At 43.1% G+C, this 27800-nt stretch overlaps 1 protein-coding gene across 2 annotated transcripts in view; it reads left to right on the top strand.

The window, feature by feature from the left end:
• The window catches only part of CRYL1 (crystallin lambda 1), a 216504-nt gene that overhangs the window by 139822 nt on the left and 48882 nt on the right, over positions 1-27800 (top strand). For both annotated transcript variants that reach the window (XM_069759098.1, XM_069759097.1), the window contains 2 exons: positions 10826-10987; positions 12572-12766. In XM_069759098.1, the coding sequence (XP_069615199.1) occupies positions 10826-10987; positions 12572-12766 (357 nt within the window). The remainder of the gene's footprint in view (positions 1-10825; positions 10988-12571; positions 12767-27800) is intronic.

Raw genomic sequence — 27800 nt, 5'->3', positions numbered from 1 at the left:
ACAAGTCCCACAGACCTGCACAAAAGAACGCACATCCCGTGACAAAGAAGGCCACCAAAAGGATCTAGCCACCAAATCTCTAGTACCAAAGATTCCAGGATGACCCGCCAACACCGAAAAATGAACCTCAGAGATAACTCTACTAGTCCATCTATCAGGGACAAACAGTTTCTCCGCTGGACAACGGTCAGGTCTATCAGCCTGAAACTTCTGCAGCACGCGCCGCAAATCAGGGGAGATGGCAGACAAAATTACCCCCTCTTTGAGAATACCCGCCAGTTCAGAAACACCCGGAGAGTCAGGCACAAAACTCCTTGACAGGGCATCAGCCTTCACATTCTTAGAGCCTGGAAGGTACGAAACCACAAAATCAAAACGGGAGAAAAACAGAGACCATCGAGCCTGTCTAGGATTCAACCGTTTGGCAGACTCGAGATAAGTCAAATTCTTGTGATCCGTCAAGCTCCTTCAAGCCAATGTCGCCACTCCTCGAATGCCCACTTCATGGCCAACAACTCACGATTGCCAACATCATAATTGCGCTCAGCAGGCGAGAAATTTCTAGAAAAGAAGGCACATGGTTTCATCACCGAGCCATCAGAACTTCTTTGCGACAAAACAGCCCCTGCTCCAATCTCAGAAGCATCAACCTCGACCTGAAACGGGAGCGAAACATCTGGCTGGCACAACACAGGGGCAGAAGAAAAACGACGCTTCAACTCCTGAAAAGCCTCTACAGTCGCAGAGGACCAATTGACCACATCAGCACCTTTCTTGGTCAAATCAGTCAACGGTTTAGCAACACTGGAAAAATTAGCGATGAAGCGACGGTAAAAATTAGCAAAGCCCAGGAACTTCTGCAGGCTCTTCACAGATGTCGGCTGAGTCCAATCATAAATGGCCTGAACTTTAACAGGGTCCATCTCGATAGTAGAAGGGGAAAAAATGAAACCCAAAAATGAAACCTTCTGAACCCCAAAGAGACATTTCGACCCCTTCACAAACAAGGAATTTGCACGAAGGACCTGGAACACCATTCTGACCTGCTTCACATGAGACTCCCAATCATCCGAAAAGACCAAAATATCGTCCAAATATACAATCATGAATCTATCTAGGTACTTTCGGAAGATGTCATGCATAAAGGACTGAAACACTGATGGAGCATTAGAAAGCCCGAATGGCATAACCAGGTACTCAAAATGGCCCTCGGGCGTATTAAATGCTGTTTTCCATTCATCGCCCTGTTTAATTCGCACAAGATTATACGCCCCTCGAAGATCTATCTTGGTGAACCAACTAGCCCCCTTAATCCGAGCAAACAAATCAGACAGCAGCGGCAAAGGGTACTGAAATTTGACTGTGATCTTATTAAGAAGGCGGTAATCAATACAAGGTCTCAAAGAGCCAACCTTCTTGGCCACAAAAAAATAACCCTGCTCCCAACGGTGATGACGACGGGCAAATATGACCTTTCTCCAAGGATTCCTTTATATAACTCCGCATAGCGGCGTGCTCTGGCACAGATAAATTAAACATTCGGCCCTTAGGAATCTTACTACCAGGAATCAAATTAATAGCACAATCGCAATCCCTATGAGGAGGTAAAGCACCGGATTTGGGCTCTTCAAATACATCCCGGTAATCTGACAAAAACTCAGGGACTTCAGAAGGAGTGGAAGGCGAAATTGACAGCAATGGAACATCACCATGTACCCCCTGACAACCCCAGCCGGACACAGACATAGATTTCCAATCCAATACTGGATTATGGACCTGTAGCCATGGCAACCCCAAAACGACCACATCATGCAGATTATGCAACACCAAAAAGCGAATATCCTCCTGATGTGCAGGAGCCATGCACATGGTCAATTGAGTCCAGTACTGAGGCTTATTCTTGGCCAAAGGCGTAGCATCAATTCCTCTCAATGGAATAGGATACTGCAAGGGCTCCAAGAAAAATCCACAGCGCCTGGCAAACTCCAAGTCCATCAAATTCAGGGCAGCGCCTGAATCCACAAATGCCATAACAGAATAGGACGACAGAGAGCAAATCAGAGTAACGGACAAAAGAAATTTAGACTGTACCGTACCAATGGTGGCAGACCTAGCGAACCGCTTAGTGCGCTTAGGACAATCGGAGATAGCATGAGTGGAATCACCACAGTAAAAACACAGCCCATTCCGACATCTGTGTTCTTGCTGTTTAGCTCTGGTCAAAGTCCTATCACACTGCATAGGCTCAGGCCTATGCTCAGAGAATACCGCCAAATGGTGCACAGCTTTGCGCTCACGTAAGCGCCGATCGATCTGAATGGCCAAGGACATAGAGTCATTCAGACCAGCAGGCGTGGGAAATCCCACCATGACATCCTTAAAGGCTTCAGAAAGACCCTTTCTGAAAATTGCCGCCAGGGCACACTCATTCCACTGAGTAAGCACAGACCACTTTCTAAACTTCTGACAGTACACCTCCGCTTCATCCTGACCCTGACACAAAGCCAGCAAGATTTTCTCTGCCTGATCCACTGAATTTGGTTCATCATAAAGCAATCCAAGCGCCAGAAAAAACGCATCAACATCACGCAATGCAGGATCTCCTGGCGCAAGGGAAAATGCCCAGTCTTGAGGGTCACCACGCAACAAAGAAATAATGATTTTTACTTGTTGAACGGGGTCACCAGAGGAGCGGGGTTTCAAAGCTAGAAACAGTTTACAATTATTTTTGAAATTCAGGAACTTAGATCTATCCCCAGAAAACAAATCAGGAATAGGAATTCTAGGCTCCAGCATCGGATTCTGAACCACAAAATCTTGAATGTTTTGTACCCTTGCAGTGAGATGATCCACACAAGAGGACAGACCTTGAATGTCCATATCTACACCTGTGTCCTGAACCACCCAGAGGTTTAGGGGAAAAGAAAGACAAAAAACACTGCAGAGAAAAAAAAATGGTCTCAGAACTTCTCTTATCCCTCTATTGAGATGCATTAATACTTTGGGCCAGCTGTACTGTTAACGACCTGGTGGTTAGGAGCACCCGGAACGACCTGATGGTTAAACTCACACAGGACAAGCTCTGGGAAGTGTGAGCTCTGCTGACCGCAACCCCTAATCCTATCACACAAATAGAAATAGCCGTGGAGCGTACCTAACACGACCTAGACGCCTCTTCACAGCCTAAGAGCTAACTAGCCCTAAAGATAGAAAATAAAGCCTACCTTGCCTCAGAGAAATTCCCCAAAGGAAAAGGCAGCCCCCCACATATATTGACTGTGAGTTAAGATGAAAGTCACAAACACAGAAATGAAACAGGTTTCAGCAAAGGGAGGCCAGACTTACTAAACAGACTGAGGATAGGAAAGGTATCTTTGCAGTCAGCACAAAACACTACAAAAAGACCACGCAGAGTGTGCAAAAAGACCTCCGCACCGACTCACGGTGCGGAGGTGCCACTCTGCATCCCAGAGCTTCCAGCTAGCAAGGCTAGATCATGATAGCCAGCTGGACAAAGAAACAATGAACAAATAATTAACTAGCAGGGACTTAGCTTCTGCTGGAGTAGACAGGTCACCAGAAAGATCCAAGAGCGAACTGAACCAGTACAAGAACATTGACAGCTGGCATGGAGTAACGATCTGAGTGGAGTTAAATAGAGCAGCCAGCCAAAGAATAAACCACGTCACCTGTGGAAGGAACCTCAGAAGCAGCAGCTCCACTCACAGCCACCAGAGAGAGTCCTTGGACAGAACTCGCCGAAGTACCATTCATGACCACAGGAGGGAGTTCGATAACAGAATTCACAACAGCGACCGTGAATGAGCTGCTGACATCATCGAGGCCGGGCTGAACTGCGGTGAACTCAGGACCGTGGGAAAATTTCAGTGATGATGTCTCCGCTAGTCACTGAGTCTGCGCTTACAGCAGTTCATTCCCCAGTGGTTCTCAGCCTGGATGGTCGCATCTTGGTACCGTCCAGGTTGAAAACTATTTAGCCCCCAGACATGGTTTACAGCGTGGGACACAACGACCGACAGGTATGGTATATTGTTTTTTTTTTTAATTTTACTTTTATTATAGGAGATCGAGGCTGTCAGGGAATTAGGCGATGCAGTAAGTATGGTTTAAGTGAGATTAATAAAAGAGTCTGTGTCATTTTTCCAATTAAAGGACTTTATTCTGGCCGGGTCTTTGTTTACATATAACTATAGGACTAGTAATGGATAGGTGTCTTATAGACGCTTCTCCATTACTAAGCCGTGGGCTTGATGTCACCCGACAATACAAAGGTGACATCAACCCCACAAATATGAAACCCACTTGCCACCGCTACAAGGCAAGTGGGAAGAGCTGGGCAAAGCACCAGAATTGCCACATCTAATAGATGTGCCTTTTCTGGGCAGCTGCGGGCTGCAGTTTTTAGGTTGGGGGGCTATATCAATGGCCCCTTACCAGCCTGTGAATACCAGCCCACAGCTGTGAGCTTTAGCAAGACTGGTTGTGAAAAATGGAGGGGACCCCATGCTGTTTTTTTAATTATTTATTTAAATAATTAAAAAAAAACAGCATGGGGACCCCTCTATTCTTGATAACCAACCTTCCTGAAGTTGACAGCTGAGGGTTGCAGCCCCCAGCTGTGAGTATTGCCTGGTTGGTTAAAGAAAATAATGGGCAACCCACGCCGGGTTTTTCATTCATTTCGTTATATCGCAGGTGGCGGCGGAGTAATACCCCGATCATGCGCTCCTGCTGTCACTGTTATTAGCAGCAGCAAGTGTCGGATGATGGGAGTAAGAGTCCCAAGAGCCCCCACCTGCTGTCATCGTTCTGACTTTAATATAGCTCTCATCATTCTCTTCTGCTCGTGCCGAATGCCGGCAGAGCAGGGGAGAATGATGAGAGCTGTCTTCAGCACCTGCTGCCAGGGAACAACGCTTACTTGAAGGCTTCTTCCCTGGCGGCCGTCCATGCGGTAGTGATGCGGACACGGATATCTCCGGTACCGGGTTTTCCGGTACTGGAAATAAACGGACGTGTGAAACTGGCCTAAGTTTGTGTGTGTCACGTGATAAAAATGTTGGAAAGTTCACAGGGAATGAATACTTTTTCAAGACACTGCATCTGTAGTCTCCAAATAGTTTTTCATTTTGTAGGGAACTTTATTTTCAAAAATGCTTAAATTATTTTTGCAACTGGAGAGCTGAGGCTGATTACGCTATTGTATTATTTTTTCCTATGTATGTCTCTATGAAAAGTCTTGTAATGTATTTAATTTCCTTTTGTGCAATGAACTTTCCCAGAAAACTGAGAATAGTCTCGGACTTGTCTACGCTTTCTGAAGTTAAGCAGCGGGTCGTGACATTCTCTGTAAAGTGCAAGGTTCATATTGTCTATAAGGACATGGTGTCCCTGATCGGGGTGGATGATTTTGTGCCTGACAAAAACTTTATTGGAGTGATCCAAAAAGCACACGATAATTATACCAGTGTAAATGAGCCTTTCAGCAAACGGCCCATTCATGCATCCTGGATAATCAGAGCTGGTTGGGTTTCTTGCAACCTTGAGGTTTCTTACTCCAGGTTTTCATACGATCCGGGCTGAAGGGCATTGCCTTTCACTATTAGCTGACACAATGGGTCCATTCTTTGGACTCTTTTTATGGCTTTGCATAGAAACTCAAACTTTTGATACCTCTCTTACCATCCTTTAAGTAACTGTTTACACTCGCCTAGTGCACACGTTGTCATTGCCAAAATGCTAAGTATGTTTAATGGATAACTGTGATTTAAGAAAGCCTGTAAAGTAAAGAGCAAAACAAAATTTTTCGTCACTAATGCATTGTGAATATTTAGCAGTGAGATAATCTATTTGCTGCACTCTTTCAGTATTGAGGATCCGACATTTCTTGACATTACCTGATTAATTTCAATAATTAGTATGTAATGCTTCATTTGTTTAGAGTAGTGATAAGCGTACCCATGGAAGTTTGGGATTGTCGGGTTCGACCGAACTTTAGTCCAATACCTGGATCGCATTTCAGAACTATACCCGAACTTGAACCATGACCCGAACCTCATAGAACTCAATGGCAACCTGAACTTTGGAACTGGAAAATATATATATCTCTTCTCCAAACTGTAAGACTAACTTCCAGGAGAAGTCCATGTTCGGAGTTCAGCACCGGTCTGGTACGAACCCCAAACTTTACAGTTCTTGTTCACTCATCTTTACTCCACAGGTGTTGCTGTTGATGAATTGAACACTTGGAGCCCGATTCATTATTTACATTCTTTTTTTAAGTCACGTTTCTATTTTCACCTTGTGGTATTCACTGATGTTTATTATGCTAAATTCTTCAAAATGGAGCACGCGGTTCATGAATTTTGTGCAAATTCAAAATTTTTCTTTTTTTTTTTCAGTTCATAACTGTTTTTGCTCCAAAATTTCTAGTGTCCAGAAAATCATAGCAGGATATACTGGAGAACATTTGCCAAAAAGTTTGCAAGTTGCAAATGATGAATCAGGCAAAAGTATCTGGAAACCCTAAACCCCATTCACACTGGAGAACTAAAAAAAATCCATAGGTGAAAACATATAATATAGCATGCAAAAAAGGCGCAAGAAGATTAACTTAGTGCACATAAAAAAAAATAGGATCAAAGCACCAAAAAGGCACAAATGCAATAATGATTCTGGCCTTTGCTGTTAGGTTCCTACAATATAGATAATTACTGGTGTCCATAGCAACCAGTGATTGGATGTTGCAGGTCCAAATCAGACAGCTTTAATTTGAATCTATCACTATTCACTAGAGTTCACGTGATTAAACTTCTTGTATGCTACAGGACTTCTGAACAACGTCTAACCTTGTTTTCATACTGGTTTACTGTTACGTAGTATAAGGACTTTTACATTTCTGTTCTCCATTCTTCAATAGTCATCTGACCAGTGCTACAGTAGTGACTACTAGTGATAGTTACCTCCGTGTTAGCATGTCAGGTCTTCAATGAGGGTCAGTCCACCGAGCAGAGCTAGATCTGACTTCTCACACTAAGCAAGGAATCAATCAATGAAGACTAGGGAGATCAGAAGGACAACTATAGATGGCAGTGGGGTCTTTTGGCCATTGGTTAGAAAATGTTGAGCTCTAGATATGAGGTTTTCAAAAACTGAAGCAAAAACCACTTCAAGAAACTCTCCTTTTTGAGAACAGTTTCAGATTTTTTCTTGAAGACATTCCCTGAAGTAGTTATGAAGAGTTATGAAAGGTTTTTCTGAAGCGTTCTTTACAGCCTTTGGTTGGACAGTGCCTAGTTTAGTGAGGTCTCCTTCAGGATCCACTTCATGGACTTGATATATAAAAAGTGATCAGTAGAGATAGGTGGACACCTGGATGTTTGGGTCTGGCAGGTTTGAACGAACAGTTACACAAAGTTTGGGTTCGGGTACCAGATGAGTACCCGGATCCGAACCCGGTCCCCATTCACTTGAATGGGGTCCTGAACATGTGAGGGATATGTTTTTTTATTTTTGTTTTATTACAGGAGAGGAGGGATTCAATGGACCCCTCTATTCTTGATTACCAGCCCTGCTGAAGCTGACAGCGGAGGGTTGCAACTCCTAGCTGTGAGTTTTGCCTGGCTGGTTATCAAAAATACAGAGGAACCCATGACAGTTTATTTACTTATGTACAGCGCAGGTGCTAGCTGATGAATACTCCCATCAGCCGCCGGGTGCTCTCACTGTTATTAGCAGCAGCAGGCGTCGGATGATGGGAGCGGAAGTCCCATCAGCCGACACCAGTGACTGGAGGTAAACTTTATATCTCCGATCACAGCTGCATGCTCACGCTGTCGTTTGACAGCGTGGGAACCGCGACTGTCTGACCAGCAGTGATGATTTTACCACCTATCAGAAGCGGTGTTTACTGTGCTGTCATGCACATGACAGCGTGACAAACATTCCGTGTTTTGGGAGCAGACACGGACTTCCTGGTGAAGTCTGTGTTGGGAGTCCGTGCCCGTACGGACGCTGAACTCTATTGTTCGATTTCACCCATCTCTAATGATCAGCACTCAACTGAAAGTTGTGGAGGTGTGTCATGATCTGCTTAGTTTGTGGAATTAGGTAGCTCAGAGGTTAATCTGGACGACCTCACTGTGGGATTCTGGGAGGCTTCTTATAGCCTCATTTTGGGTCCAATCCCTGTTGCTTATACTCTGACCCTTGGCCGAGTGTGTGACCCTGTTCTGCCTGTGCTTTGTGCCTGTGCTACTTTATGCTTCTCTGGTTCTGTTATGGTTCTGTCCCCATTTAGAGGTCTGCCTGTTCCTCCTGTACTTCGCTGTTATCTCCGTGTATGACTCCTTGCCTATGTTCTGACTATTCTCTGCTCGCCCCTTCTGTACCATGCCGCCCTATCCGCGTATGACCCTCGCTGGTCCGACCTGAGTTCCCCTTCCCCCTCTTCCAGGGTCCCAGTAGCAGCCTGCATTCATCTCCAGTAGCAGGATGCTAAGCCCCGCCCCCTGTGGTCACATGATTGCAGGTCCTTCTGTTTTCTGCTATCCTCAGCGTCTACTCTCACCACGCTGCTCAGGTCCCGTCTACATGAGTTTTACCCGCGGCATCTGACCCCGGGCTCTCTCTCAGTGTGGGTGAGTGACCCTGCTCAGCCGTGGCAGTTTGCCGGTGTTGACAGGATCCTGATAAGGTGTCAGTCAGGTGCACATACTCAGATAATGTCCCAAAAATAAGGCACTTTCCAGTTGTAAATTCTTTGCAATTAGGAATTAAGTGCAAAGAATCTAAAAATGGAGACTATGTAAAAAAAAGTTACGTTTTTCTGAACTTGTACATTAAAAAAAGAGAAAAAAAACTTATATGAGCAGTAAAGTGGGTTTCCCATAGAAGTTCCCAATAGTTTTTGAAGAAGCTTTTGAAGAGGCTCTGTTTCCAAAAACTCTTTAAAAAACTCAGTCAGCAATGTACAGCAATGTTAAAACAGAATTGCTGTGCACTTTCCATCTTATGTCACTTATATGAACCACGACAGGGTTTTGTAGATTAATAGCAGATACTGTACAGGCAAAAGACGCTGGCAAGGGAATAGCTGCGAAAACAATAGCTTAACCACTGGTGGAGACATTTCTTGAAAAAAGCTGCCAGCATTTTCCTAAAGCGCTTTTGGGGAATGTGCACACGTCAGGATTTCTTGCAGAAATTTCCTGAAGAAAACCGGAAATTTTCTGCAAGAAATCCACATGCTTCTTTTCGCGTTTTTTCCCCGTTTTTTCTGCTTTTTCTTTTAGCATTTTGCAAGTGTAATTAGCTTGCAGAATGCTAAAGTTTTCCAAGCGATCTGTAGCATCGCTTGGAAAACTGATTGACAGGTTGGTCACACTTGTCAAACATAGTGCGTGACAAGTGTGACCAACTTTTTACTATAGATGCAGCCTATGCCGCATCAATAGTAAAAAGATATAATGTTAAAAATAATAAAAAAATTTAAAAAAGGTTATACTCACCCTCTGATGGCCCCCGATCTCCTCAGCTGTTGCTTTGTGTGTAGGACCTGCGATGACGTCACAGTCACATGACCACGACGTCACGATCACATGACCGCGACTTCATCGCAGGTCCTTCACACAGAGCATCTATAGGAACAGAAGAGAGAGCATGCACCGATGAGAGGCGGGAAGACTCCGGGGCCATCAAAAGGTGAGTATATCACTATTTTTTATTTTAATTCTTTTTTTTTTTACCAATTATATGGTGCCCAGTCCGTGGAGGAGAGTCTCCTCTCCTCCACCCTGGGTACCAACCGCACACGATCTGCTTACTTCCCGCATGGTGTGCATAGCGCCATGCGGGAAGTATGCAGATCAATGCATTCCTAGGTGTGCGGAATCCCCGCGATTCCGCAAATTTTATGAACATGTTGCTTTTTTTTCTGCGATGCGATTTTTTCGCGGAAAAAATGCAACATTTGCACAAGAAATAGGGAATACACTGAAAATAATGGGAGGCATATGTAAGCATTTTTTCGCGTTTTTATAGCGAAAAACCCGGAAAAAAATGCAAAAAATCCTGAATGTGTGCACCTACCATTGAAAAGGAAACGTTTGGCAGCATCAGATTAAATATGCCATATGTGGAAAGGTTTTGAGGAGTTTTGAGATTTGGAGGAGGATTTGGAGAGTTTGGAAAGTTTATGCTGCAGAAACTCCTTGAAAAACACTATGTGCACAAAGTCTTACTGTTGCCAAATCTGGGTTTTTCAAACTACATAGCATGAGATGAAAGTTAAGGTGAAATCCTTTGTAAAATGCTTCATGGAGGAATTGAAACTATGGTCAAGTGGAAAAGAAATATGAAAGGTGCCACTTCTGGAAACTAAAGTTTTTTTTCCAAAAGAGAGATTGAGAACAATCCAGTGTTTGAACAACTTATGGAAGAACATTGGGTGGCAAGACACCAAATATTTTTAAATCGTAGTCGATCATCTAACTTTGTCAGATTTAGCACTCCTAATTAACTTATTTTGATATCTGGTGAAAAGTAGGTAGGAATGAGAATAAACAGTGTCACATATTCTAAATTGGTCCACCATAATCACCACTATTTGGTCAATTTATTACTTTGGTCCAAGTCTTCAAGTGCATTGCATTATTTCACTTTTGGAAAATTTCTCCACCTTTCTCAATAGATGTTTACTTCATATTGTGAAACTATAACACTGCAAAAAATGTTCTTGCCAGGGCTTGATGGTTCATCTAATAAAAATAAATGAGCTTCTGGTGATTATTTTTATTGTTTTTAGGAATGCGTCCCAGAGAATCTGGAATTAAAGCTGAAGATATTTTCTGACATAGATCGTCACATCAACGATTCAGCCATAATAAGCAGCTCAACATCTTGCCTCTCACCAACAAAAATGTTTAATGGACTCCAACATGTCAAGAACTGCATAGTTGCACATCCCGTGAGTTCCAAACACTTCAACTAGATTGGGAGATAATCCCTGTGATTTTTTACATATATTAAAATGTAATAATTTTGTTTATTAGTCTGTCTAGGAGCCGGGGAATTGCATGATGCTTAGGTGTTTGTTAGAACATCACAGCTAGTGTTGGCCCATAATCAGTAAAACCTTAGCATTGAATCCCTGCTTAACCAGCACTGTACCATGTCTAAAGATGTCCATTGAGGAAGCTTATACACATTAAATAAAACGCTAATGAAATGATGACGATAACAAACCATCATCGACTGGTTCAGTGAAACCGATGAACATTCACAATTGTTCAAAACATTTGTTGGGCTTGTTGGAATTTTTTCATTGATGATCGGAATTAGAAGCACAGTTGACAAAAAAGCTAGTATTGGTTCATGTAGACTTTAATTTTAATCTATCGACTAATGTTTGATTGACAAACAATCATTCATCAGACAATTTTCATCTAGTATACATGGGGTATTTAACCCATTACTTGCCAAATTAGCAATTTTCTTTTCTTTTTTTTAAATGACAGATTTTTAATGATTTGGGTCCTAATGAATCAGAAACATAATTTGCAAAAAATTTTCAAGTAGGGATTTTTCAGAAATGGGCGTCCCAGTTTTTAATTAAAAATGACAATGACATGATTTCCTATTTTGAAAACATTCATTTTACAAACACAAAACAAAAAATTGAACCTAATTATAAAAATTATAAAATCTTAGTTGCTAGAAGCTAAAGATTAGGCGTCCCAAAAAAAGGACATTGGTAGATAATGGGTTAAAGGGACATCATGGCAACTTCTTTAGGCGAGGCCATACTATATCAAGATCGGCACTTTGCCACCTCTGCACTAATAAAGGCATGACCCAGATGAACAACAGCAACCATTTGTCTGCCAGGCAAAACCCCTTTGGCCCTGGGCCACATCAGCCCACAGGTAAAGCTAAAGCACCACAGCAACGTTGGCTGGCACACAGCACTAACACCAAGTGAAAGGATAGCAAAAACTCACCTTTCCATTTGGTCTCAGATGACACACTGGGCGTAAATAGGTGGATCACTTTTTCAGTCTCTTGCAAAGTAAAATATGCCTGGATAAAATTGATGCAAGCAAAAACAATCAAAAGACATTATGTAAATGTACCACAACTGTGAAAAAATGCCTGCCTGGCTGCAAGGATGTTGTTGGGCACCTGGGTCACTTTGGCTGTGGTCACCATGCATGTTGCACTTAATATAGTAGAGGTTGATCTGCCGTACTCGGCAGCAGCTGCTACACATTAAACACAGCTGTACTGGTCAACTGTGTTCTATGTTTCCAGCTGTCTCAGCAGGTAATGGCATCTGATCCGTAGGGGTTCTGGTTGTCGGACACCCACCAATTTTATATTGGGGTCCTAACCTAAGGATACGTCATTAATATTTTATGCCTGGGCAACTCTTTAATCCTTAGAGGCTCATAATTATGCCAACCAAGGGGATCCTCTGGTAGTCAAGTCTAACCCTGTGCAAAAAATGGATAATGAATTAATTTGTCTCTATTCTTCTTTTTCTGCTTAACAGGTAAATCCACCGTATTATGTTCCCCTGGTTGAATTGGTTCCCCACCCGCAGACAGAACCAGTCACTGTGGAGAGAACATATTCTCTCATGAAGAAAATTGGTCAGTCACCTGTAAAATTAATGAAAGAGACTGATGGGTTTGCGCTGAATCGACTCCAGTATGCAGTGATTAGCGAGGCATGGAGACTTGTCCAGGTACAATAGGGGCACAGAAGACAACATCCAGCGTGTTGCAGAAAGTTATATGTAATATTATGTGTTACGTCGCTCTATGAGAACGTATAAGATACAGTAGATGTTTGCAACAAGATGCAAAAATATGTGCAGTTCATATTCATTTTCCAAAGTGATTAATTTGGTGTTTTATTACTGGTGGGTTACAATAGTGGGTTTCTGGGATTCCCACTAGGAACAGCAGCTAAATATAATTTGTGTTCTTCTCATGCTTCCATGGGATTCCTCTATGTACGGTAATCTTTTTATGACATCAATGCTTGTATAAATGTGTGAGCTAAGATCTCTCCTGGCGCCATGCTGGTCAGTCTACAGGTCACACATGTGCACTTGAGTGGCCATGCTTGACGAATGCTCCATTGATTCTCTATGGGATTACTGGAGATGGCTGAGCACAGAAGTCCCCCATTCTGGCAATTATTGGGGCTCTTAGAAGTCGAACGTTCAGCTGTCACATTTTGTGTTCTCCAGGCACTATGCCAGAGCAGGTGGCACATGTGCATGCTCCATCGATGTTCTCTCGGTTTGCTGGAGATAGCAGGACACTACTCATCCATCACTGCCAGGCTCATACAGAATGAGTACAGTAGTTGGCAAGCATATACAATATCCCTCTGTTTGAATGGTGGAGAGAAGTCACTTGGCACTTATACGACCTGCAAACAATCTAGCATAGTGCTAGGGGGGCGCAGAAGGTGACAGCAATGTTTGGGGGTTTCAGTAGTCGAACCTCTACTGATCGATCAGTTATCACTTATCCTGTGAATTGGTGATAAAGTGTTTTTAATGTCTTCATGGGTAAAAAAATGCACAATCCCTAATACTTGAAGCTCTGGTTTAGCCTTAAATGGAATCTGTCAGAAGGTTTTTGCTATGTAATCTGAGAGCACCATAATGTAATAATAATAATAATAATTTGTATTTCTATAGCGCCAACATATTCCACAGCACTTTAGCTTCAATAGGTTTTATTTAGAAATAAGATATTGAAAGTATACAACAGTTTGGGTAGGTTCTCCCACGCAGGGGAGGTGTAAATTTCATAGGGGAAGACAAGGAAAAGATAGGGGGGAAAGACAGTACAAAGGGAAGACAAACGGGTAATCCACAGAGTGTTTTACACCAGTTTACTATCAGCTAATGCACGCAATGCCATCAACATAAAATAGTCAGAATTTCAGATTCAGATTGGGTCATAGAAGGAGTGTTAACTTAAGGTAGAGAAAGAAAGAATATAATTTATGATAAGGCCTACTCAAGTGGAGACATATGATTAAACCCCTAATATTTTGTTTGGACATCTTCCTTCTTCCATCTTTCAGATCCTGCCTCATCAGGGTGACAGACGTAGGGACTGATTTAGTTGCGAGTTTGGATCTAGATCTATCCAGGGGTTCCATATCTTAAAGAAGGGGTCCCACATGTCAGTTCTGGTGGCTTCAATACACTCATATAGCATGATAGTGTAATAGAGTGCAGGGTTGAGTATGTCACCACGGAACAGACAGACCAACTGTTGAGGGTGATTTATTAACAGGAGTAAGATTCTCCTCACAGGGAGAAATGGGGTTAATAGAGATAAAGCAAACAGTATAACAATACAGAACAAGCTAACTGAAGCTATGAAACAGTTAAGCGGAATAGAAATGGTTAACGAGTGTTCTTGTAACTTATCAGTCCAGCGAGGTCCTGACTGGAGGGTCCTTATTCCAACGTGGGTACAGTCACCAGCAGCACTTGAAGATTCTGAAGTCTCTCCTCTGTCTCCTGGGACCTGGACACTCCGGTGTTAAATCTTTGCAGTCTTTGTCTCAGAGTGAAACTGGAAGCAGGAAGCAGCACAGCACACTGCTGCAGGAGTCTCTGTATGTTAGGCTGGCAGTCCACACACACTGGGCAGTTACTTATCACACTCAGGGGACTTGGCTTGTCACTGCGGTCTCCAGGGCTGCGCGCTCAGGTCACTGTCTCTGCACTGTCAGGGGAAAATTTTTCCCTGATTACGGAGGCTTCCGAGTCCACACCCTCACATACAGGCTTCACTATGGTGGATATCTCAGCCTCAGTGCCCTCACAGGGAGCACTCTCTCGTGGGGAGCGCGGCGCTGCAGCCTGCTTTCTCTCTGGCGCGCTGTCCCGCGCGCTCTGCTTTCCCACTCTTTTCTGACCACACTCCTCTCTCTTCCTCTCCCCCCCCCCCCAGCAGTCACATGGTCCCCTCTGTCCAGGGCAGAAAGTCCTCCCCCCAACAACCCAGCTGTCCGACTAAGTGGTTCCAGGTAAGGAGCAGGGAAAGCAACCTCCTTTGGGCTCGTCTTCCTCTTCACCCCCTTACAAGAGTTCCACAGTACTTTACATTTTAGAGGGGACTTATACAGACAATAAAGACATGACAGAGAAACACATAATTCAACAGATATAAAGAGGACTGAGAACCGCGCTCGCAAGCTTCAATCTCTGGGGAAATAGGGGAGACACAAAAGGTAAATTATAAAAAAAAAGGTTGCATTGTATGGTCCAGCCAACAATATAATAATGCTTTGCACAAAAAGAAAAAAAAAAAAGAAATTTGGACTCATCAGACCAAAGCACAGATTTCCACTGGTCTAATGTCCATTCCGTGTGTTCTTTAGGCCAAACAAGTCTCTTCTGCTTGTTGCCTGTCCTTAGCAGTGGTTTCCTAGCAGCTATTTTACCATGAAGGCCTGCTGCACAAAGTCTCCTCTGAGCTGCTGTTAACCTGCGATTTCTGAGGCTGGTGACTCAGATAAACTTATCCTCAGAAGCAGAGGTGACTCTTGGTCTTCCTTTCCTGGGGTGGTCCTCATGTGAGCCAGTTTCTTTGTAGCGCTTGATGGTTTTTGCCACTGTACTTGGGGATGCTTTCAAAGTTTGCCTCTATTGCTATTCCTCTATTGACTTCATTAGTTCTTGTCCATCTAATAATCAATAGTCTGTGTTTTCACTTGTCTATATATTCACCTTGAGGGTAATTCCGAAACCTATCAGGAATTCCTGGACTAGTACATCATTCATCATAAAATTCTGGCTCCTCATTTTTCTTCTGACCAAGTAAAGATTGCTTGTATGATTTCTTCATTATTTGGTGAAACGTTTGACTGCTTTACTCCTCTCTGGTAATATAATCATTTGATGATGTCTACACAGTAGACCTATATACCATATAATTTTGTTCTTTGGCCTCAGAACTAAATTTGAACAATGATTTGTTGGTGGCAAATTTTTCTCCCTTTTGTAGAATAACGTTTCAGTGTCACTTGCTTCCCAGAAGTCTCTTGTTACAGTACAATCTTTCCTGGACTCTGCTTCTTTCAGCAAACCTTTATCACTGAACACTAGACGCCAGTGACTCCTCCGAGCAAATCAATCATCTATAAATACCATCTATTTTATTACCACATGTTTAGCAATCCATCAGAAGCAAATTTCTTTCTGCATAATTTCAAAATCTATTAATCTGCTCTTTATTTGGCTTATTTTGGCATCAGAAACATTCTCCTGTCATCAACTAAACAGTAGAAACTATTTCTTGGGATACTTCCTCTCATTGGGGATGCCTACCTGTCATCTGGCCACTTTTTCCATGTCCTGTCGCTGTCGCTGTCCTAGCCTGCCTAAAGTTTTTGCTGGCAATATCTCAATCAACCTTGTATAACATTAAAAAAAAAGGATTCCCTCAAGATCAGCCAATCACAGGACAGATATCTGTGGCAGACAGCCTAAAAAGCCAATTGCAGTGGCAATAAATAAGTTATAGGTAATAGATTATGAAGGTTAGGCTTACATACAGTGCCTTGCAAAAGTATGGAACTTTTCAACCTTTTCCCACATATCATGCTTCAAACATAAAGATACCAAATGTAAATTTTTGGTGAAGTGGAACACAATTGGGAAGTTGAATGAAATTTATTGGTTATTTTAAATTTTTGTGGAAATTCAGTGTTACCACAATGCAATTTGTTATTGTACATCATGTGGAAATTCAAAAACTGAAAAGTGGGGCGTGCAATATTATTCGGCCCCTTTACTTTCATTCCAGCAAACTCACTCCAGAAGTTCATTGTGGATCTCTGAATGATGCAATGTTGTCCTAAATGCCTAATGATGATAAATATAATCCACCTGTGTGTAATCAAGTCTCCGTATAAATGCACCTGCTCTATGATAGTCTCAGGGTTCTGTTTGAAGCACAGAGAGCATCATGAAGACCAAGGAACACGACAGACAGGTCCGTGATACTGTTGTGGAGAAGTTTAAAGCCGGATTTGGATACAAAATTTTAAACATCTCAAGGAGCACTGTGCAAGCGATCATATTGAAATGGAAGGAGTATCATACCACTGCAAATCTACCAAGACCCGGCAGTCCCTCTAAACTTTCATCTAAAACAAGGAGAAGACTGATCAGGGATGCAGCGAAGAGGCCCATGATCACTCTGGATGAACTGCAGAGATCTACAGCTGAGGTGGGACAGTCTGTCCATAGGACAACAATCAGTCGTACACTGCACAAATCTGGCCTTTATGCAAGAGTGGCAAGAAGAAAGCCATTTCTCAAAGATATCCATAAAAAGTGTTGTTTAAAGTTTGCAACAAGACACCTGGGAGACACACCAAACATGTGGAAGAAGGTGCTCTGGTCAGATGAAACCTAAATTGAACTTTTTGGCAACAATGCCAAACGATATGTTTGGCATAAAGGCAATATAGCTCATCACCCTGAACACACCATCCCCACTGTCAGACATGGTGGTGGCAGCATCATGGTTTGGGCCTGCTTGTCTTCAGCAGGGACAGGGAAGATGGTTAAAATTGATGGGAAGATGCATGGGGCCAAATACAGGACCATTCTTGAAGAAAACCTGTTGGAGTCTGCAAAAGACCTGAGAATGGGACAGAGATTTGTCTTCCAACAAGACAATGATCCCAAACATAAAGCAAAATCTACAATGGAATTTTTCACAAATAAACGTATCCAGGTGTTAGAATGGCGAAGTCAAAGTCCAGACCTCAATCCAATCGAGAAATTGTAGAAAGAGCTGAAACCTGCTGTTCACAAACGATCTCTATCAAACCTCACTGAGCTCGAGCTTTTTGCCAAGGAAGAATGGGCAAGAATTTCAGTCTCTCAATGTACAAAACCGATAGAGACATAGCCCAAGCGACTTGCAGCTATAATCGCAGCAAAAGGTGGCGCAACAAAGTATTAACTTAAAGGGGCCGAATAATATTTTTCAGTTTTTGAATTTCCACATAAATTTAAAATAACCAATAAATTTAGTTCAACTTCACAATTGTGTTCTACTTGTTGATGATTCTTCACCAAAAATTTACATTTGGTATCTTTATGTTTGAAGAATGATATGTGGGAAAAGGTTGAAAAGTTCCAGGGAGCCGAATACTTTCGCAAGGCACTGTAAATTGCATGTTTGGAGTGCAGTGGAGGAAATGCTCTATAGGTGCGTTATACGACCCACGATCAGCTACGTGCAGGCTGGTTGGAGGTCATTAAATGGCCTTTTTGGACCATGATTGTTTTGTGCGATTCGAGTATCAATGTTATTGGCGGCTTATCTCCTGTTTGCCCGAAATGATGTGTTGCTTATTATTACTTTAATGTCAACATGAACAATTCAATCACCAGACAAATGAGTACATTGCTCGTTTGTTGGGTGATTGCTGGCATGTTGACCAGTTATCAGTCTAAAGGGGTTGTCTGGGTCTTTAATATTGATGGGCTAGCCTTAGGATAGGTGGGGGTGCAATACCCAGCACTCGTGCTGATCAATTATTCCAACTGCTAGCGGCTGCCGTATCTGCTCTGTTGCGGAGTTCCACAGCACAGCTCCGTCAGTGGAATAGTGGCTGCAGTCAGGTATTGCACATCTGTCCCCTATTGATTAGAAGAAGAGGCATATTATGCAGTACCCATCTTTGGCCACTATTCATTACACGGAGCTGTGCTGTGCAGCTCCACAACTGAGCAGTTCTGCTTGCTGCCAGCATTGAGAACAGCTGATCGGCGGGAATACTGGGTGTTGCACATCCACCGATAATACCATTTATGACCTATCCTATGGATAGGCCATCACTGTTAAAGTCATGGACAAGCCCTTAAACACTAAGATGTCCAAAGTATCATGATGCATCTGCATGTGATCTTTAAAAAGGGAAGGATTTGCTCTTATGGAAACACTTTCATGGCAAAACAGTCATTAAAAAAAGGTTGTTCTTTTAAATACGAACTTTTGAACCAGTAAAACTAACACAGGGAATACTAATAAATGTATGTTATAGATCTGTGGTTTATTCTTCTAGGTTCTCAGATCTACTATAGCATTAAGTCTTATTAGTTAATACAATAGAACCATTGATGATGAAAGCATAAATGAAGAAATATCATAAAATATACAGGAAAATCTGGTGGGAGCCGCCCAGATGACTATTTCCCTCTTCCTGTGTCAGCGATACATTATGCAACGTAATAGATAAAGTTGTCCTTGTTCTATATTGTTCACTTATCCTTGTCTATGCCATAAAGGTTCAGTTTCTGGAATGGATAAACCATGTTCAGAATAGTAACAGGATTTAATTATGTAGTTTCCTAACAATATGTTTATTTTAAAACCACAACTAAGATTATTGCATTCCTTGTTATAGCCCACAATGATGCATTCCCTTTATAACATGGCAACTGGAATTTTTGGAAAAATAAAGTAGTAGTAACCAGAGATGAGCGAATTTGTTTTGAAAACGTTCGCCAATCTCAAATTCAACATGAACATTGCACATTCAGATTTGTGTTCGGATTCCCGAGCTTTATTCCTAAAAACCGCAAAAGTCGGCCCTGTGTTATCAGTGTGACAAATACCGGCACCTGGAAATCAGCGGTACTGTCCGTGCTGTTCCCCAGCGCAGGGTGCTGAAGTGAAGACAGCTCACATTACTGTACCCTGCTCGCACTGCGATCAGGCTAACAGAGAACAATGTTGAGAGTTGTATTCAACTGTTAACAGCCAGAGCAGGCGGTGCCTGATGGGAGTATTCATCAGCCGCTGCATCCTCTATAAATAAATAAATTTAAAGAAAAAAATGATGTGGGGTTCCCTATATTTTTGAAAACCAGCCAGGCAAAACTGACAGCTGTGGGCTGCAACCTTCAATTGTCAGTTTTGGCAAGGCTGGTTATCAAGAAAAGTGGGGTCCCCACGCAGTATTTTTTATTTATTAAAATAATTTTTTTTAAATTGTGTGGGTTGCCCCCTATTTTTGACAACCAGTCAAGCCAAAGCAGACAACTGGGGGCTAGTATTCTTATGCTGGTAAGGGGCCATGGATATTTCCCACCCAAACCTAATAATAGCAGCCTGCAGCCACCCCAGAAAAGGCGCATCTATTTGATGCCCAAATTTTGTCTCTTTGCCCGGCTCTTCCCACTTGTCCAGTGGCGGTGGCAAGTGCGATTCACATTTGTGATGTCACCTTTGTATTGTCCAGTGACATCAAGCCCATGACTAAGTAACGAAGAAGTGTCTATAAGACACCTATTCATTACAGTTACATTGTAAATAAACACACAGCCAGAATAAATTTCTTTAATTGAAAGAATGACACAGACTCCTTTAATTAATCTAAATTAAACCATACTCACGTCAACGCCTAGTCCATAGAAGATAAGTTCTCCTGTAACAGAATTAAAATAATAAGCCACAATATTCCTCACCTGTCCACTGATAAGATAATAAGTTTGTTCCATGATGGGTCTAGCTCTACTACATCTATATGGCAGGCTGCATTGTGACTATACAGCCTGTCATCCAGCTCATTATCTCGTGGTGACCTTCTGTGACCTGACTAATGTCACCATGATCATGAGAAATTTCTCACGCTCGCGGTGACGTCAAAAAGGTCCTGGAAGGTCACAGCCAATGAACTCAGTTCAACTCACTGATGTCAGTGCGAACCCCACAAATGTGAACCTCACTTGCCACCGCCACAGAGCAAGTAGGAAGAACCAGGCAAAGCTCCAGAATGGCGGATGCAGTAACGTAGAGGCACAGAGCAAGGATTAACAAAAGTGCGTTTAATTAGCAATAATGAACTCCTCGCAAGGGGATAACAGAAAGGGGGGAAACGGGTTAAACAGTGTAATTATGATTCCACGCAACAGTCTTTCTATCAAATTTAACTTATCGTGACGCCACTGTCCTTTAGTCGCTTGCAATCCGATGAATGATGGAATACCGGCGGAGGTCGACACTGCATCTTCAGGCTTCCTCACCCAACACATGGTCCCTCTTCTGGCAGCAGCAGGCGGTCACCAGTTTTGCCTGCTGAGCCCCTAGCCCATTGAATTGCAGAGCCGAAACCTAAAGCGTTTTGCAGTTATTGCACTTGCCAATAACTGGATGCCCGCACCGCAATGCTGCACTTGGCGCCCGACTCTCAGCACACCCGATGGTACCTGGATAGCTGCTCCGCCACACTTCCCTCGGTGCCCGTCTCTCAGCACACTCGATGGTACCTGGGAGTCCCCACTGCGCCTGTCCTAGGTCTCTGCTCTGCAGTCTGTGTCTCTCTGCGGTGCGCAGCAGGTCCCTGCTCTCGGTTTCGGCGGGAACCCTCTGCCTTTTCCCGTGATCGCCTCTCCCTCTTCCCCTTGCTCACCACACCCCTTCTCTCAGTCATGGGTCCTGTCTGGCTCCCATTTCCTTCCCCCTGCAACACTGGATGCAGCCTCTGCAGTTCCGGAACCTGGTGTCTCATAGGTACCCACAGCCTGGTCTCCTTCCTTACACATATGGGGGCTATCATTTCTTGCCAATCAACTATCATATCCGGTTCCAGATTATAGTCCTCTTACAATGTAGGAAGCTGAGACAGGAAACCGTTCTTTGTAGGTGATTGAGCTAAATTCACGCAGATAGCTGGGACTAAGTTTTTCCTGGCAGGATGGATCCCAATTGAGATTCTAAAGCTAATTTAGTGATAGAAAAATTCCTCAAGCCGGACGGAGCCTTAATTTGATGGAGTTATAGATTTATTGTACGTCCGTGGTGTATACAGTTTACATTTTAGAGATCTCAAGATGGGCCGAATGCCCGCCGGGTTCTCGACGTGTTCTAGAACCCAGGGGTAGGCAGATGCATAGAACAGCTAGTAGAATCCATGTAGCAAAGCCGTGTTTGATGTCCAAGTGTAACTTCTACCTGGCTGGATCCGATGGCACCATAACCGCCACCCTATGATGTTCCATAGAGAAGTTATGAGCCATCATAGGTTTTGGCGTTTCAGCTGCCAGAGCACATGAGAGAGAGATTAGGAATATCCCTGATGATGGGGAAGGAAGTAACTGACCAAGGAGTTAAGTGCATGTGCGACGATGTGGGCCTTCGTTCTCTGCCAAGGGAGATCACATTGTGCAGCATGTTGGAAGACACTGGAAATAGCTGGCCCTCACACTTCCTATGTGGTTGCCAGCATCCAACGCCGACTGTCAAACCGGTAACTGTCTTTTGTATCATATGCTTATACTTTGGTACTACCCACCTGTATTTGCATATCTGACAATTGTATATGTATAACCATTGTGTATATATTGTTTTTTTTCTAGTGTGCCCTTCAGGCGATGAAATATATAATTTAACCTTGGACTGCTGTTTTATCTCGATCATTGAATCCACACATCAGTGTTCTCGGTTTTATCTTTCCATTCTACCAGGGCTGGTTTTCTTGCTCAATATAATCCTGTTAACAGACCGGGCTTATATCTAACGAAGAACTGGTGGCAGTCCTACCAGGCTGGCAGCACTGTGTTTCACTGGTGCTACTGAAAGGGGCCTCTCAGCCTGTCAGGGTTGTAAGTGAGTGTGGTGCCACATCAGTGGATACGTGAGCCACCTTCTCTCAACCCGTGCCTCCTTAGGCCCGCGTGGATAGGGGATGTCTGTGTAAAACTGAGCCAAGCTGACCTTACATGTCTCTAGGGGGTGCAAAATGTCACGTTGGTGCAAGTGAGAACCGTGTGATCCCTTTGATGTAATAGCGATGTCAGGCAGGGTGGCGAGGTGCGGGTTTATCACACATATATTTTTGGAATTTGGGAAAACCCCTTAAGTTCTCACAATAGGACATTACATTGTGAAAATAGCACCTTTACTTCCTTTACTCCCATTTCCTCTATACTTTACTGCGAAGCTGTAACCAGTTTCTCATTGCATTCCTTCGTGCCTTACGTGATTATCATGGCACAGTTACATGTAAGCTGCTTATCTTTTTATATATTGGACATCATTTACATTTTTTATTATTAATACCTAGAATATAGTTTATATACTAGATACACATCAGTTTGTGTTTTGTTTTGTTTTTTATCTGGAAAAAATGGACCCCTTTTTGTCTTATGTGTCATTTGATTTGCACACATTATTCTTATCGCTTTTAAAAAACTGAAGTAAACAGTGTGACATTTTTTATTTCTGTTTGTCACATCTCCACCAGTACCTGCTCCTGTTACTTCTACTTCTGTCTCCAGCCTCCACTGTATTCACTCTGCGGGCATCGCTTGTGATAGAGGATATGTCAGAACCAGAAGCTCTGGACGGCAGCCACTGTCCAACCACCAAGGTTAAGGTGTCTTGTACCTGCAATGCTGGCCAGTTTGGTAGTATGGGTGTGTGTGCTGTCCAGCTGAAGGGTCCTGTTGTGAAACCAGGTATGAGGATTTTTCTGGAATCTGTTACATTGTATCTGGCCGATATCCAGATACACTTTAACTCCTGTACAGGGATCTAGTTTTACATCAGAAACCAAGCGGTAGGCTGCCATGGAAGGGCTGCCATCCAGAGGCACAAATGGTCGCCAAGCAGGGTCAGAGCTGAGTGGTCACATCAAGGACAAAATCAGGATCTGTAAGAATAGTCAGAAAAATAAGCTAAGTTCAAAACAGGAATACAGTAAAACCAAACAGGAGAAAAAGACACAAAGCTATATCTGGCAGCTTCCAGCACTAAGCTGGAAGCCTTAGTAGGTAGGGTGTGGTGCTCTCCGGCTGGAGCTGGGAGCTGATAACTTTAGCTGGACAGCACACGCACCCACAGTATAAAACTGGCCAGCACTGAAGATCCCAGCCACCCTAACCTTAGTAGCTGGACAGAGTCTGCCGTCCAGAGCTTCTAGATCTGATATATCCTCTATCACCAGCTCCACCTGCAGAGTGAATACAGCGGCACCTGACGAAAGAAGCAGAAGTGGCAGGTTCTGGTGGAGATGTGACACTGCTGCTCCTACAACGTCTGCTCCTCTGACCATCTGCCGCAGTATTTATTCTACCAGCAATACTGGTGATAGGGAAGACGTAGAGACCAAATGCTCTGGGTGGTGCAGGTTCTGTTCAGCCACTGACTAGGGTGGCTGGGACTTGTAGTGTCATCCAGTCTGGTAGTATGGGTGTGTGTGCTATCAGCTGTAATCATTAGCTCCTTAACTTGGCCAATTGGACTGCACCGCACCCAACTAACAGCTCCTACCTTCCCGCTGGAAGCTGCCAGATATAGTTCTGCTTGTCTGGTTTACACACCCTGATCTTCTGCGACTGTTTTCTAGTGGATTTCCCTTTTTCTGACCTCAGCTCGTTTTATCTTGCCTGACATATTTGTACTTTATCTGCCCTTCTAGTTCTGATCCTGCTGCCTGACCATTCCTGCCAGCCTGCGCCTCCAAAAACAACAGTCAACCCTTTGGCCCCAGCACAGATCCATGTACAGTGGTTAAAGGGTGAAGGCCAGTGCAACTCTTTGGATCCTAATTAGCACAAAACCATGTTTATTGTAGCCATTTTTTGAGATGTCAAGGGGCTACAAAGAGTGCCCCCCCATTAAACAATGCAATGAATCCGTTAAAAAAGATGGAAAACAAATGTCTTTCATTTTTCATCCATTGTTAACAAATCCCATAGACTTAAATAACTTGCAAAAAGGAATCACGAATACATTTTACCAGAAAGAACACACAAATCGTTAACATATTAGATGTGCTCATATTTCCATTATTATGGGTCCGTATGCTTCCTGGTCAGCCTTGGGTCTGCTGACCCGAACTCGACAGCCTCAGTCACCCAGATGTGTGAATACGGCCTTAGACTGACCTAGGAAAAATTTATAAGAAATTTATGAATGCTTCCTATAAATAAATATATTTTCTGAGCTAATAATAGTCTTTTGTACATACCATTCTGAGTTAATAACTCCTTGGATTGGATTTTTAACATATTGTATTATATGATGATTTATTTTTCAGGCATCACAAAACAAAGATTACACATGTCAGATGTTCTCTCCTATCGAGGTCCCGCACAGCGTCACCGAGGCTCCCGGCAGCTAGGGTTCCTAGTAATACATTGCGAAATCTCGCGAGACCGCGACTTCTCGCGAGATTTCGCAATGTATTACTATGAAGTAACGCTAGCTGCCGGGAACATCGGTGACGCTGCGCGGGAATGCCAGTAGGTGAGAATATTGCGATTTTTTTATTTTTTAAAATTATTTTTCACATTCTATCTTGTTACTATTGATGCTGCGTAGGCAGCATCAATAGTAAAAAGAGAAAGAGAGCGAGTGAGAGAGAATTTCCCTGACTGGAAATTCTTCCACACATTTTCAGTTTGAAAAGACGGGACCCGTCGCTGGATTCCTGCTTTTCACAGGCAGCGGCGCATCCTGCGCCCATAGGCTTCCATTGTAGCCAGTGACTGGCAGCGCAGGATGCGTCACTGACCAATTTTCCGACGTGCAGAAAAAACGTTCCTCTGAACGTTTTCTCTGCCCGACGGACCGTTTTTTTAATGCAGGATCCAGTGCATGACGGATGAAACAGATGGCCATCCGTCACAATCCGTCACTAATACAAATCTATGGGAACATGCCGGATCCTGCAAATTTTTTTGCAGGATCCTGCATTCTCAAATATCGACGGATTGTTACGGAAGCTGAAAGACGGAAGTGTGAAAGAGGCTTTAGGCATTGTCTAGAGGGGCACGTGCGTCCTGCCCTATGTATAGCGGTATTCTTTGATTGCCATTACTTTTCGGGGCACTTTCTGCCTTGTACTGTTAATGCATGATGTCTCTTCTTGGCATGGTAATAATAATAATAATAATAATCTTTATTTATATAGCGCCAACATATTCCGCAGCGCTTTATGTATTATAGGGTCCTCCATAACTGGCTGTGGGAGCAGTCTGACTGAAAATGGAGCTTACATGTAAAATATTTTCTAGGGTTTTTAACAGACTTACAGTCATGGCGGAATGTGTTGGCACCCTTGAAATTGTTCCAGAAAATGAAATATTTCTCCCAGCAAATTATTGGGGTCTTCTAGCAGTACAACAAAATATTAAGTTGAGGGTGCTAACAATTTTGTTCGGTCCATTTTGGGGGGTTTGTATGAAATGATGTGCAATTTGCCTTTTTTTCAGTTTTTTTTGTGTTGTTTCAATAGAGACAAAGGAAATAAACATGTGTAATTGCAATAATTTTTTGGGAGAAATTCTTCATTTTCTGGAACAATTTCAAGGGTGCCAACACTTTTGGCCATAACTATATGTGAGCATAAGCTTAAAGCAAACCCGACAGCTGATACATTTTGCCCGATGCACAGGCAGCATGTATCGGACAGTGGCTGCATGATTTCAGCAATATAAAACATAGTGTCGTGACTCTGGATGGACTGGTCCTGGCTCTGTTCTGGTCAGGTCTGGGTTAAATTACTCTGCCTCTTTTTGGTTCTGGGGCAGCTATTTAATGCTGGTGGTTCCTGGGTTCTGAGTCGGTTAAACTTCCGTCTACTTGGTTTGAAATAGCTGACCCAGGTTATTTGTCTGTATTCGTTGTGCCTCTGTGCGTGTCTTCCTTGCTGTGTATGTTACAAGTGACTGGCACACTCCAGAAGTGTTGTGATGCAAAATGGGGGTTTATTTTACATACAGTAAACACAAACGTTTCGGTCGTTACTGGACCTTCATCAGTGTGCTAAAGGGAAATATATACAGAGAAAGTGACATCCAATGCATAAAACAAAATATAGAAAATAAACATAAACAAAAACACGATAAAAATAAACAAAAGTATATACATCACATAGAGAGATAAAGTCATGATTGCAGGTAAGAACAACAACTCCAATGGAGAACTATCAAACAAGATGGCCGAAATATCTTTGCTGAAAAATCCGAACGTGTACAGGAATAGATATGATGATACACCAAAAAGGGGAGAGGAAACTAGGGGATTAGGGTGTGTCGAGGTGGTAAGGTGTAGATGCAACTTAGTTTTAACAGTTGGGGCTCCTCAAAACATACTAGTAAATTAGGTAGGTTTACCTTTTCCACTCATACCTCATGGTATATTTTGTTCCTCATCTACACCTTCCCACCTCGACACACCCTAATCCCCTAGTTTCCTCTCCCCTTTTTGGTGTATCATCATATCTATTCCTGTTTGTTTTCTATATTTTGTTCCTTTTTTTTATGCATTGGATGTCACTTTCTCTGTATATATTTCCCTTTAGCACACTGATGAAGGTCCAGTAACGACTGAAACGTTTGTGTTTACTGTATGTAAAATAAACCCACATTTTGCATCACAACACTTCTGGAGTGTGCCAGTCACTTGTAACTTACACATTAAGGCTTGGGAACCTATGACTGTGCACCTCCTCCCTTTGGCTGTGCTGAACATTTTCTATATAACTATTATTCCTTGCTGTGTATGACCCAGTTTGCCCCCTGACTACTGTCCCTGTTTTCTGCTTATTACTCCTGTCTGTCCTGGCTTTCTGACCCCTTGGCTTGTCTCTGACTACTCTGCTGTTTTGCCCCTTGGTAGCTCGCTCCCGTCTGGCTCTCGACCCTCGGCTTGTCCTTTGACTACATCGCTGTCTCACTACTCTGTGTCCTGCGCTTTTGCAGACCCTCTGCA

Source organism: Ranitomeya imitator, chromosome 3, assembly GCF_032444005.1.
Source record: "Ranitomeya imitator isolate aRanImi1 chromosome 3, aRanImi1.pri, whole genome shotgun sequence".
Lineage (NCBI taxonomy): Eukaryota > Metazoa > Chordata > Amphibia > Anura > Dendrobatidae > Ranitomeya > Ranitomeya imitator.
This window is presented reverse-complemented; position numbering and strand designations above follow the sequence as displayed.